Source organism: Colletotrichum scovillei, assembly GCF_011075155.1.
Source record: "Colletotrichum scovillei strain TJNH1 chromosome Unknown Contig00008, whole genome shotgun sequence".
Classification (NCBI taxonomy): domain Eukaryota; kingdom Fungi; phylum Ascomycota; class Sordariomycetes; order Glomerellales; family Glomerellaceae; genus Colletotrichum; species Colletotrichum scovillei.
Genome location: NW_023336266.1, coordinates 378,273 through 390,592, shown reverse-complemented (window position 1 = coordinate 390,592; position 12,320 = coordinate 378,273). Strand labels below are relative to the sequence as shown.

The following is a 12,320-nucleotide window of genomic DNA, read 5'->3' as shown; positions in this document are numbered from 1 at the left end:
GGTGAAGCTGAATCTCTGGCTGGTCTAGACCCCTCGTTCTAACAGTATTAGGAACACTGCATTTGCCGGTGAAGGGAACGGCACGCGACGGCTGAAGTCGCTAGTTCAGCATGGCAATTCTAGGCGCTATGATCTTGATGCTTGGCCGAGACCTGTGTCTCGGCTGAGCAACAACCCTGGATGAATGCAACGAGACAGACCCTTAGGTCTCAAGCTTTCCCCTCAAGAGGATCGCTTGGTTGATGATTGCCACAATGCGATTGCGTGATTCGTTGATGTGCTGAGAAGATGGCTAGACGAGTGTGAGATTATTGGGATCGAGAATTCCTCATTTCATTGATCTACTTCTAATGACTACAGCCAACGTTCACTGAGTCCAGCATAAGCCCAATAAGTATCAAAAGGCCGTAAGAGGTTCAATCGAATATCAGTCCTTCTCGTCATGCGTTGAAGGTCTTCAACGATCATCACCAAACCTCATTATCGGTGATGACAGTATGTTTATGGTGCGCCGAAGCTGACGGACCTCTGCGTCAACCTCGCCCGGAGCATCCATCTCTCTCGACACTGGTAGCAACAACCGTGACAGGGCACGCAGGAACCCAAGTCCTCGATTCTGTCTATCTCGATAATGATATCATGTGCGAGAGCTGCATGTCGTTCAAGCTGACGAGGAGCCGATGTTGCTCAGACTCATCGTCCGTCGACCTTTGCAACTCCATGCATCGGAGTTCCATTGCATGTTCCGACACGTCCTGCCGTAGTTCGTCGATACGACGTATGGTCAATCGTAGAGATAGTCGTCGAGCCTGTCGATCATGCTGTGTGTGGCTTTGGCCGAGGCGTTGTGTCGCGCCCTTAAGTTCTTAAGGCTGCTAGAATGAGCCTTTGTGATGCACATAATTAGGTCATGCACACTCCTGGCTCGACATCATCGGGTTCGCGATAACAGTCGATGCTCTCAACATCGCCCACGATGGTAGCTGGTGATGGGGTGTTCGGCGTTCTCGGCCGAGCAATCTTCCGGACCTCGGAGGTCCCCCAGTGAGCAGCACGGCGGTATGGGATGACGTCGGGAGAGATCAACTAAAGTGCCGGGTCCCAGTTCATGGGGAACGGCTACGGTAGTTCCGTCCCTTTCGCTGATTTGAGATGAAGTAGCTTAATCAGTGACCAAGCTAGCAAGCGATCAGATTCAGCATCTAGAGAGCCGAAAGGTCAGTAATATGTACGATATAGTCGAGAGAGGTATTCTTACAGTTCCCAGATGCCATCGACTTTAGTGGCGCTTGCAAGAATGTCCACCAACTCATCATCCGACTCGGAGGGTGACTCTGGAGTGCACCCGTAGAGGTTGACTTTGATGGCAACGTCGCGGATAGAGACGACACGAGTAGATGGATCCAGGCCTTGGAACTCAACCACACGAAGAGAGTGGAACATGTCGCTTGGAATCTCCTTGTGGACTATGTAGATGGTAAGCAATGCGATCCCAAAGGAGAATGAGGAAACTTACAAACTGGCTCCTTCAAGAGGTCTGCCTCAAGTGAGATGACAGTGTCGTCCTTGAGTTTGGGTGCGCTCCATTCTCTCTCAAGTTTCGAGAGAAGCTGAGGGACGTTAGATGACGGACAATGAGATCAATGAGATTCATATCAGAAAACAGAACATACCAGTTGACATCCCTTGTCTGTCTGCGCAAGCTGTTCTCATTGTAAGCAATTGTCCGACAAAACTTTGGGGGAAAAGCTCGTGAAAATGAGCATTGCGGGGCAGAACGTACACCTTTGCCATCCTTAAAACGGGCCTCAACATAAGCGATGCCCTTCTTGGGCTTGGAGATGAAGATGTAGTCGTCAGTCCGACCAAAGGTTAATTGGGTCTCGCTCATCTTGAGTGTATCGAGCATGTCCCTTGCTCTCAATTGCTCTCGGAGATCGTCGTCGATGTCGGCGGGCAGTCTGTGGAGGAGAGAGGGGCATGGAGGGGTTCGTGAAATGGGGCAGAAAAGATTGGAAATTGCCGAAATTTTCGTGGTCGATTGGCGAATCCGGGAGGAGTGGAACGACCGGGGAAGTGGTTTCCCTCTTTTTTTTTTTTTTCTCCTTGCTTCCTCTTTTTCTCGATGTACTTGGTACCGGTTGTGGGCCGACAAAAGCCGTGGAGGCAGGTGCATCCAATGCAGGTCGGTTTGGAGGAAGGTGCAGTCCAATTGGATGGGGAAGGTAAGAGCTGATCCCAATTCCACAGCGTCGGGAAAGAGCGACTCGGGAGGGGATGCGGGACAGCGGTGGGCTGGAAGTCTGGAGTCTGGACGGGACTGGACTGGGGAAAAGGGAGGGCGGGAGCTGGGCAAATGGAGGGGAAGGGGCGGGAAGACGAGCGCTAATAACCACGGCGGCAGGGACGGGTCGTCTCGAGGAACCTTGGGAACGTCTCCAAATGTCGCCGGACGCAGTTTGTCACTTCAATTTAGGTACGGATGCCCGCTTACAGACCCAAATACAGGGAACCTCGAGACTGAGACTTTGACATGAGAGAAAAGTGACACTAGGAGAACCAATCCAGAACCGTCGATAACAAAGGCAATGGCCACCGCTCCCTTTCCCTCCATGAAGTTTGCTGAAGTTTCGGTTATAAAAAAGAACGGCGGCCGGCCAGAACAAGAACAAGCAAATAAATGAGATGGTTCTTCGACCGTCTTTGCATCAGAGCCACCCGCGCTGCACTCGCCCCCGGCCGGGCCGCATCTTGGCACTCGAGTGGCCCTGCAGACTGTTTCGCCCGAGTCTCAACTGAAGCAAGACGTTTTATTTCTTTTGCTGCCTGCTCTTTGCTCCCGTTTCTCATGTCGTTGTTTTCAACTTCAACAAACACCCTTCCGACGGAGTACCATCCACAGCATTTGTAGGTACATGCGCCAAATCCAGACATGTTTTCTGCAGAAGCCATATCTGGCCATGCGCAGATGGGCGCATCAGTTGTCATCGTCTGCGTCTTTGGGCGTCATGCCTCTCTGTACTCTGTACTGCAAACGGTGTTACTCAAGGCGCCCTGCAGACGCCAAGTCTCTGTAGCCACTGGCGCCCGATGATCTTGCTCTTTGTCGCCCACTGCAGATGACCACACTATCATTCAAAGAATCGAAGAACAGGTACAACACCGCGATGCACCGCCTTCCCAACAATCGGTATGAATGCACGATGTACGATGCACGAAGCTGGAACATGGTTGCAATGTCTGTGATGGGCACACTGCAAACATTACGTGTCAGTGCGCGGCTCGCCCAGATGGCACTTTCACCAGGAACGCATTGAAACCTCTGGAATTTTGAGGCGGAATTTTCCATCCATCTCAACTTTCGGTCGTCCGAGCACTTGGTAATTGCTGCCAAATACTCCGACCGTGGAACAGAGACAGCATGGGAAATTCCGCCAAACGACTTCCTCGTTGAGGCTGTGCTGTCTCACGGTGAAGCTTTTCGGCGTGGTCGCTCGACGTGCAGCTCGCCTGCAGCACCGGGCATCAAAACTCGCTAGACAGAGCGCCGCGTGGCTGTGTAAGCCCTGCAACATCACTTCATGAGCTCTGAATTATTCCCCCGCAAGAATGGAGGTAAGTATCTCTCTCGGACCAGCGGTGGTGAACAGAGTGGAAGGGCCGAAATACGCCGGGAGAGCGCCGGTCTACCTAGGTCCCGCACCACGGCAGTGGGGCCGATGATCGCCAATACTTTTAAGGGAGCAGCCGAGCAGTCGTCCGTCTTGGCCGTCAATAAGGTAATTGTCTTGCAGATATATACCTAGTAAAGACTGTGTATCTTGAAGCACCGCGTATCAAATCTAAGATAAAGTGGCTTGCAGGAAGGTAAGCTGTGCCGTAGGGTCTCCCATTCGTCATCTGCAATACGCCGTGGTGATCCGGCCGTAATATTGCGTACTCTCTTTCTCATTGAACAATTGGAACCATGGTCGGATAGCAAAAGGAAAGCTTTATAGGGCTGCCGGAACACTCCGTACTCTTGAGGGGCCCATTTGTGCATTTTGATGCAGAAGAATGCAGGCACAGCATGCGCACTTGCAACCTTCGATCCCTCGTGTGGCTGGAGCGCCGGTTCATGCCAGCCACCCCATTAAAACTGTGGCGCTGCTTATCTAATACCGCCAGAACCACAATCACCCGACGCATCATCACGTCACAGGTTCGGATGAAAGTGGAGACCTCCCTCTTGCCTGGAGCTCCCAGCACCTGTTTCAACCCACTACCTGACGATTTGGAGTCTCTCCAACACATCACCAATTTCTACCCAACGACTCGCGACTCAACAGCTCCATCAGTCGCATCCGAATCGGGGTGACCTGCCTCACGCAAGATGGAATCTTTGGTGTTTGAAGATAAACCGCCAGAGGCCATCAAACCGAGCGATCGTGACATTTTTGTCCAGCTCGGCTTGTCCCTGGTCCTTGGCATCACAGCATTCACGACCTTCTGCTTCTTGCGCCCACGATGGCCGACCCTGTACGCCGCGCGTAAGCGCAGACTGGACCCCAATATCGGGTTGCCCGCATTGCCGGATACCTTCTTTGGGTGGATTCCGGGACTTTACCGCGTCACTGAGGAGCAAGTCCTCGCCTCTGCTGGTCTCGATGCCTTTGTCGTAAGTGCGAAGCTACCACTCCTGACCGGGCATACTAATCTGACGGGAACAGTTCCTTGCCTTCTTCAAAATGGCTATCCGCATTCTGGCTATACTGGCCTTCTTCGCGTATACCGTGATGCTACCCATCAATTTCGTGCTCGGACCTGAGACTTTCCCTCCAACGAAACCAAAACCTAGTGGAACTGCTACGGCCTCTATCGCGACGGCGACTCGCGCTTTGGATTTTCATTCACACAACACAGACTCGATCTGGGCTGCTCCGGACGACGACGAGAGTTTTAACATGGCAAAGAGCTACATATGGGCATGGCTGGTTTTTGGCTACTTCTTCACGGGCTTGACCCTCTACGTCCTAAATAAGTCGACCTTTAGAGTCATTCATGTTCGTCAAGAGTACCTCGGCACACAGTCAACAATCACCGACAGAACATTCCGCCTTACTGGCATTCCTCGAAACCTACGCGACGAGGGGAAAATCAAGAAACTCATCGAAAAGCTAGAAATTGGCGAGGTGGAGCATGTTAATCTGTGCTGCGACTGGCGGGAGCTCGACTCGCTCATTGCTCAAAGAGCGCAGGCTTTGGCTCAGCTTGAAGAGACTTGGAGCGTGTATCTCGGAAAACAGGCGGCGCTTCCCAAGTCAGTCCAGCGCCTCCGCGATCCACAGGCCGAGCCTTCAGTCTTGGAGCCTCGAGAAGACGAAGTCGACGAGGAGGCCGGAGAGAATGGTGGATTACTAGGGCACGAAAATATCAACCCCGAACTCGTCGAGAGACCGCGCCCCAAAGTGAGACTATGGTATGGCTTGCTCAAACTTCAGAGTCGCAAGATAGACGCCCTTGACTACTACGAGGAGAAGCTGCGACGCCTCGATGACAGAATCCGCGAGGCGAGAAAGAAGAACTTCACCCCAGCCGATCTGGCCTTCGTCACGATGGACTCGATCGCCGCTTGTCAGATGGCAATCCAGGCCCGCATCGACCCTCGACCTGGACAGCTTCTTACGAAGCCTGCACCCGCCCCTTCTGATGTAATGTGGCCCAACACGTACGCACCTCGTGGGATTCGTCGTCTCCGTTCATGGATCATTACGATATTTGTCGCCGTTCTCTCCGTGCTGTGGTTGACAATCGTTGCGTCTATTGCTAGTCTGCTAAGCGTACGCAACTTCCAGACATGGTTTCCTGGCATTGTTGGATTTTTCGACCAATATCCAACACTACGTGCCTTGATCGAAACCGGCTTGCCAACGCTTCTCGTTTCGTTGTTGAACGTTGCCGTGCCATATCTCTACGAATACCTCTCGTACGAGCAAGGTATGATCTCCAAGGGTGACGTGGAGCTCTCCATCATTTCCAAAAACTTCTTCTTCACCTTCTTCAACATCTTTGTTGTCTTTGCCACTTCCAACGCAGCTTTCACCGTTGCCAACTTGGTTCGTCAGATCCAGGATATCTGGAAAAGTCCTGCTACTCTGACCCGACAAGTTGCCGGGCAGATCCAGGATCTCGGAATATTCTACACCAACTTCATCATGCTTCAAGGCATTGGCCTCTTCCCCTTCAGGCTGCTCCAAGTCGGCAGCGTCTTCCTCTACCCGATCTATCGAATGGGTGCCAAGACCCCCAGGGACTTTGCCGAAATCATGCAACCAACTGTGTTCAGCTACGGATTCTACCTACCGACGGCAATGCTCATCTTCATGCTGTGCCTGTTGTACAGCACATTGGGATTCGGCTGGCTCATTCTGACCGTTGGCCTCTTCTACTTCATCTTGGGTTACTTTACCTACAAGTACCAACTTCTCTATGCAATGGACCAGCCTCAGCATGCGACCGGCGGCGCATGGAGAATCATTAGTTACCGCGTCATTCTCGGTCTGTTGGTGTCGCAGGTGATACTTTCCAGTATCATGGCACTGTCGCTTGCCTTTGTCCAGTCCATTGCTGTCTTACCTCTGATTGCATTTACGGTCTGGTACAGCTTCTACTTTAAGCGTCGTTTCGAGCCGCTTACGCGATACATATCTCTGCGCAGCATCCGCATTGAGATTGACCCTGAGGATGCGGCTGTACTTGACGAAGACTTTGAGGGGCCGAGACCCTCGCAAGGTTTGCTCAGGCGCGGCAGCACCATTGATGAGGACAAAGAAAAGGGCTTGACCTTTGCGAATCCCAGCTTAACCTCTCGGTATGTTTATCTATCTTGGTTCATTTCGGTTCACTAACTCTTTGCAGTCTAGAAGAGCCGTGGATCTACCAGGATCCACCACCAGTTCACAATAACACGGACGACGACGAAGAGAGCGGCCCGGATACGGAGACACCGAATGCCCCCGAGAACACGGCCTCGGCCGCGTCGGACAGCTCAATGAGCCTGGGCGACACGCACATCTGGCGGCAGCAGGATGACAGCAACAATCGCTAGTGCGTAGGAGCTTCGCCTAGCTGTTCGCAGCTGCGTTTGTAGATATTCTCATGTGTGCATACGGGAACATTGCTTAATGATAGGGAGACGTTGGGTGGGTAGCGGGGGTAACAGCACTATACCACTGGAGTTTGGAGTGATTGAGTGATTGAGTGTTTTCATCAAGATAATGAGAATTCATGAACGATGCAGACAACGGATTCGGTGACAGGCTGATCCATGTGGTGATGATGTCGGAGTCTTAAGACGAACCTCCCCGATTTATAGGTCTTGCCAAGACACCGCGGGTTTATGCTATGATCAGTCAGGGTATACTTCTAGGAACCGCAAAATTCGTAATGACGCTGGTACACTTGATGGATCCTTGTGCTCCGATCAGACACCTTCGTAGACTTTCCGGGGGGCTATCATCGACCAGTAAGTCGACATCTTCTGTCTCGCGATGAGCGGAGACCAGTCGTTCCGGATCGTGAAAATGACAAGAAGGTCTGCATTCGCGGTCGGAGGTCGGGAGCAGTCGGCGGAGATGGAGGCCAGAATAGGTAGATTGATGGGTTCTGCTTGGCTGCATGTCAGATGGACTATCCCACGCCCGGTCTATTTGCGGAGAGTAAAAGTCCCGCGAGATCTCTGTGTGTATCTTTGATTGAATCTGACACCCAACGGCGACGACAACGGGTAGGCAGCCAAGATCTCACTGCTTGAGCTCGAGACCCGAGTGGCCGACCGACCGGCGCTGTTTCCCAAATGGCCCAAAGGGTAGATAATCGAAAAGCCAAGGCTCAAAATGCGTCACTCCGTCTACCTTACATTAGGATCTAGAGACGATCGCAGGAGGAAAGCTTTCCCTTAAAGGCTTGGCGGCTTTAGGGACGGGGGCTAGAGCGCTGGAAACGCCGACCACGAGGTGTGCCGGGGCTGATGGGGGCGCGGGAACCGTAGGCGCGAGCTCCGACTTTTTGAAATGGGGTCCACTCTTTTTTATCTTTTACCTCGTGAGCTCAAGGTACGCGATGGCGCTGGGTATGGTTTAACGGTTCGTTAATACCCGTTTGTTTACACCTCTATTTATCTGACTTGGAAGATTAGTAGCCGTACACATGAGTAAGGTCGGTGATCATGGGATAAGATCCACGATACCGGTTGCTAGTCTATTGGGCAGCAATCGTCAAAATGCAACCCACGTCAAAGATCAATCCCCCTTGGAACTGGTAGCATCCCGCGTCATCCACAACGCAGCACATATGTACCACGAGAAAGAGGCTCTTTTAGAATGAAACCTAAGCTTGCCCCTATTCCCACTCCCACCATTCCGGACTCATCTCGCACGTCTGCGTCCAGGGAGAAGCACCCCTTGGAGAATCGTAAGATGCTCTGTCATCGCGGGCTCCCACACCCCACCCTTGATAGGTGCACTGCAGACTGCAGTTTCCCCTTATCCACCTGCAGTCAGTTCTGGAACTGTTGGAGCCTCTGGAGCTGTTGGAGCCTCTTTTTGTATCACCACATGTTGATCTCTGCGACATCGGTGCATATGTCAGACTGCCACCCAGCTGCAGGTCTCGAACCGCTCAAGACACGCCCGCTGGGCCCTCTTATTAACCTCTTGGCTCGCCTCGTGGCCTTCCGTCGAAGGAGAGAAGAGTTAGGGGTACCTCCATGTGGGCATAATCCAGCTGTAGCAGCAATGCAGCATGGCTTCGGAACTTCCTAGTCGCCTATCAGTGGAATTGTGATACGCCCAAACACCGAGGTGACTTGGGCTTCTCGCTGATAACGCCGCGGGGCCAAGGCTGTGGTGAGTAAGGTATCGAGAAGTGAGTTCTTGCCCGTGGGCACCCCACTTGGGCCCGGCGGGAATAAGCACAATCTTGCAAGCGTAATCAAATGCATGCACTAAGAGTCTTGAGATCCTTGGATTTCGAGAAAACCTTTTTGTGATGGTACCCACTTGCTGAAGTCCTTGTTTGGTTGCTACATTGAAGGTATCGTGCTTCGAAACCTCACCGGCGTCGTTCATGGTGGCTGAAGAGGAGCATCCCTAGCTGAAGTATGTACCTTGCCTGATTACCCTTCACGAGACTCCAATCTTCAAGACTTCAGAGGCACACAGAAAGAAATTCAAAGAAGGAAGGTGTGTGTTTTGTGGCAAGCTGATCAACTATTGAGATCAAGAATCTCTCAACGGCAAGTTCCATGGCAACGAAATCTCGGGAAGCCATCTGCGCGACTGACTGTGTGTCCGGCCGGAGGACCCACTTTCAAGCCCGCCGGGTATCCACACGGTCCGTGCATCCCGGACGAAAGGCGCCCAGCTCGGCTCTGGAATCGTAAATTCGCAAGGTGCTTCGGTAAAAACCAACGGTCAACCGATGCAAATACCTGTATCCCAGGCTTCGAACGCCGGTGGTTCTTGATGTCTGAATACCAGCGAGGAAGGATGAGTGAAGCTATCTGAGGCTCGGACAGAGACAGATCGTGAGCAGGCCTCTCGCGGAAGGCAGTAGAGAAGAGAATCTCTTCACAGAAAGAAGTAAGTCAAACCCCCCACTTCCCGGCACCCCCCTGTTTCTGGCACCCACAAAAACGCGAAAATCCACCACAACGCAATGCCCACCCCCAACCTCCTTTTATCACAACATTTTCAATTCGAGTCCAAATGGGCTCATTTTTTGCACATACCTTCTTCTATATCTAATGCCTCAATATACCGAAGATCAGCTTCGTCAGGCTCTCGAGGACATCTCAAACGGCAAGAGTCAAAAGAGAGCCTCATTGGAGTATGGGATACCACGATCAACCCTCCAACTACGTCTCCAAGGTGGTCAGACTAGGAAAGTGGCTTTTGCTGACTGGCAGAGGCTGTCTCCTGACCAGAGAGTAAGCTGGCACAATGGGTTCGCATTCAGGCTTTCTGGGCCTCGCACCAACGCACCAACAGGTGAAGGAATTCGCAGAGCGAGTTCTGGCTGCTGCTGGGGATACCAATACCAAACCATTAGGAAAAGGCTGGATCTATGCCTTCGTGAGAAGGAACCCTATCATTAAGGTTCAGAGAAGTCGTTCCATCGATTCTAGACGCGTTAATGGGGCATCTACTGAGGTCATTAGGAACTGGTTTAAGTTCCTTGCATCCCTGAGATCAAGGACATCAAACCAGCCAACAGATATAATATGGATGAGACTGGCATCCTCGAGGGTCAGGAGCTAATGGGTTAGTGCTGGGCATGGCTGAGACGACGTCTGTTCGCAAGAAACAACCTGGGTCGAGGGCATGGGTCTCTATCATTGAGTGTATCTCAGCCTTGGGTAGGGCACTTCGTCCTCTTATCATTTTCAAGGGAAGACGGTCCAACAACAGTGGTTTCCATTACATCTGGTTCCATACGATGGGTGGGAGTTTACAGCAACAGATAATGGCTGGACTACAGACTTAACTGCCATTGAATGGTTAGAGAAGGTGTTTATCCCACAGACTATGCCCGAGGCTGAGGGCGAGGCTCGACTGTTGATTGTGGATGGGCATGGGAGTCATACGACGACAGACTTCATGTGGAATTGCTATATTAACAATATCCATTTACTGTTCTTACCACCACACTCCTCTCATGTCCTCCAGCCACTTGACCAGTCTGTCTTCAGCCCTGTTAAGTCAGCCTATCGGAAGGAGCTCGGTTACTTGTCTCAATGGAACGACTCTACCATTATAGGTAAAAGGAACTTCCTGGACTGTTACCAGAAGGCTCGACTTGCTGGTCTATCAGTCTCGAACATCAGAAGTGGTTGGAAGTGGACTGGTCTACACCCTGTAGCGATGGTTAAGCCCTGATGAACCCTATGGTATTACCTGAGCCTTCTGCTGCCCACCACACCCAAACCAACCAGTCGGGGCAAAAAGCGATGCCATAATGGTCAACAAACTACCCTGTTGAGCCATGGGATTCTGCTTCCTCTGCAGTGGTCTGGTCGACACCCAGGAAGCTGGCAGAGCTCAGCGGTCAACTGCACTTATACACCCAACTCGACAATGATACCAGCACTCAACGGCTGCTGTTCAGGAAGGTGAAAAAAGGCTTCACAGAGCAGGCCTGGCAACTGGCAGCTGCCCAGCAGCAGCTGGCTCACCTGAGGGCTCAAGTTACCAACGCTGCAGTTAGGAAGAGGAAGACTGTTCAGATCGATCCCAACACGAAGTTTGCGAACATCAGGGATATCCATCGGGCTCAAATCGAAGCGGGTGAAAAGGAGGTTATTACGGCTGAATCCAGCGACTCTGAATGCCCTAGTGAGGCTGGCAGTTGTATTGTAGTGGGTGTGGTTGAGGATCAATAGTTAATAGTAATGAGGAGGTTGGGTTGTGATCCCATCGTTTTTGTGGGTGCCAGAAACAGGGGGGTGCCAGGAAGTGGGGGGTTTGACTTATCAACAATTTTGAGGCTCAATCGTCGACAAGTCCTCGGCTATGGTGTAAAAACCAGAAATGAAAAATTTGGTCCAGATTGCCTCAAGTTTGATTTAGTATGACGACACCCCGAGCTCGTCCCGAGATTTCTCCCCCCTGTTCCTCAGCCCTGGGAAGACCACACACAATCGCGGACGGCGGACCGGGACTGCCCCTGTCATCTCGAGGCCAAGATGCTCTAGTGCCGCCCAAAAGTCATTCCCTCTTATTCCCAGACCCGTCCCACTTTTGCACTTTTGCGTCACCGGGCAGAGCCGCGAAGAAGTGTGTACCTTTCAAAAGAACGAGAAGCGCGTCAAAAAATCAACACCCAAATTCTTCATTTTGGCTTACTGAAATCTCAAAAATGAAATGGCATCCATTCCGTTTTCAGTGTCCTCAAATCCGAGGATGCCTTCAAGATACAACCATGAGGGATCCAGGCAGGGTTGTGATGACGATTTGCTCAATCCATTCTCTTCCCGCTGGGCGGGTACCTCGAAAGCTCGAATGAAGCTTTTTTCAAACACGGCCTGTCGACCAGACCAGACCAACATTCTCGCTCTAGTCCAATCCTGGGATAGCCTCAAAATCTGATTCAGTCTTTTTGAAGGTGAAAGGTCAGAGAAGCCCCCTGCACGCGCGCCCAGAACCAGTACCGCCCTCCGTAGAGCAAAGCCAAAAAAGCAACAGTCGGCGCTCGTGTCAAACGCGCCGCCGACATTTTTCTGAGGCTCTATTCGTGCTGGCCACACGAATTGTTACTGCACCCACCTTAAACCCGAATTCTTG

The 12,320-nt window shown here is 51.9% G+C and overlaps 2 protein-coding genes across 2 annotated transcripts; one reads left to right on the top strand and one right to left on the bottom strand.

Annotated features, from left to right (window-relative positions):
• Nucleotides 1-503: 503 nt before the first annotated feature.
• Nucleotides 504-2,321, bottom strand: HER10_EVM0008500 (thyroid receptor-interacting protein 13). Its single transcript, XM_035478018.1, has 5 exons — nucleotides 1,784-2,321; nucleotides 1,674-1,703; nucleotides 1,517-1,610; nucleotides 1,259-1,466; nucleotides 504-1,202 (listed from the first exon to the last, which is right to left on the bottom strand). The coding sequence occupies exons 1-5, from the start codon at nucleotides 2,174-2,176 to the stop codon at nucleotides 1,196-1,198; spliced, it is 732 nt and encodes a 243-aa protein (XP_035330851.1). The 5' UTR covers nucleotides 2,177-2,321; the 3' UTR covers nucleotides 504-1,195.
• Nucleotides 2,322-4,269: 1,948 nt separating this feature from the next.
• On the top strand, nucleotides 4,270-7,293 carry HER10_EVM0006146 (uncharacterized protein). Its single transcript, XM_035475739.1, has 3 exons — nucleotides 4,270-4,657; nucleotides 4,710-6,850; nucleotides 6,898-7,293. The coding sequence occupies exons 1-3, from the start codon at nucleotides 4,373-4,375 to the stop codon at nucleotides 7,085-7,087; spliced, it is 2,616 nt and encodes an 871-aa protein (XP_035330713.1). The 5' UTR covers nucleotides 4,270-4,372; the 3' UTR covers nucleotides 7,088-7,293.
• The last annotated feature ends 5,027 nt before the right edge of the window (nucleotides 7,294-12,320 follow it).

Bases quoted from the DNA above. Each gene is read 5' to 3' on its own strand.
- HER10_EVM0008500 (XM_035478018.1), bottom strand. From the start codon at position 2,176: ATGCACCTGCCTCCACGGCTTTTGTCGGCCCACAACCGGTACCAAGTA. The intron at 1,611-1,673 runs GTATGTTCTGTT...AACGTCCCTCAG, and splicing joins CAGACAAGGGATGTCAACTG to CTTCTCTCGAAACTTGAGAG. The intron at 1,467-1,516 runs GTAAGTTTCCTC...CCATCTACATAG, and splicing joins CCTCTTGAAGGAGCCAGTTT to TCCACAAGGAGATTCCAAGC.
- HER10_EVM0006146 (XM_035475739.1), top strand. From the start codon at position 4,373: ATGGAATCTTTGGTGTTTGAAGATAAACCGCCAGAGGCCATCAAACCG. The intron at 4,658-4,709 runs GTAAGTGCGAAG...TGACGGGAACAG, and splicing joins CTGGTCTCGATGCCTTTGTC to TTCCTTGCCTTCTTCAAAAT. The intron at 6,851-6,897 runs GTATGTTTATCT...AACTCTTTGCAG, and splicing joins AATCCCAGCTTAACCTCTCG to TCTAGAAGAGCCGTGGATCT.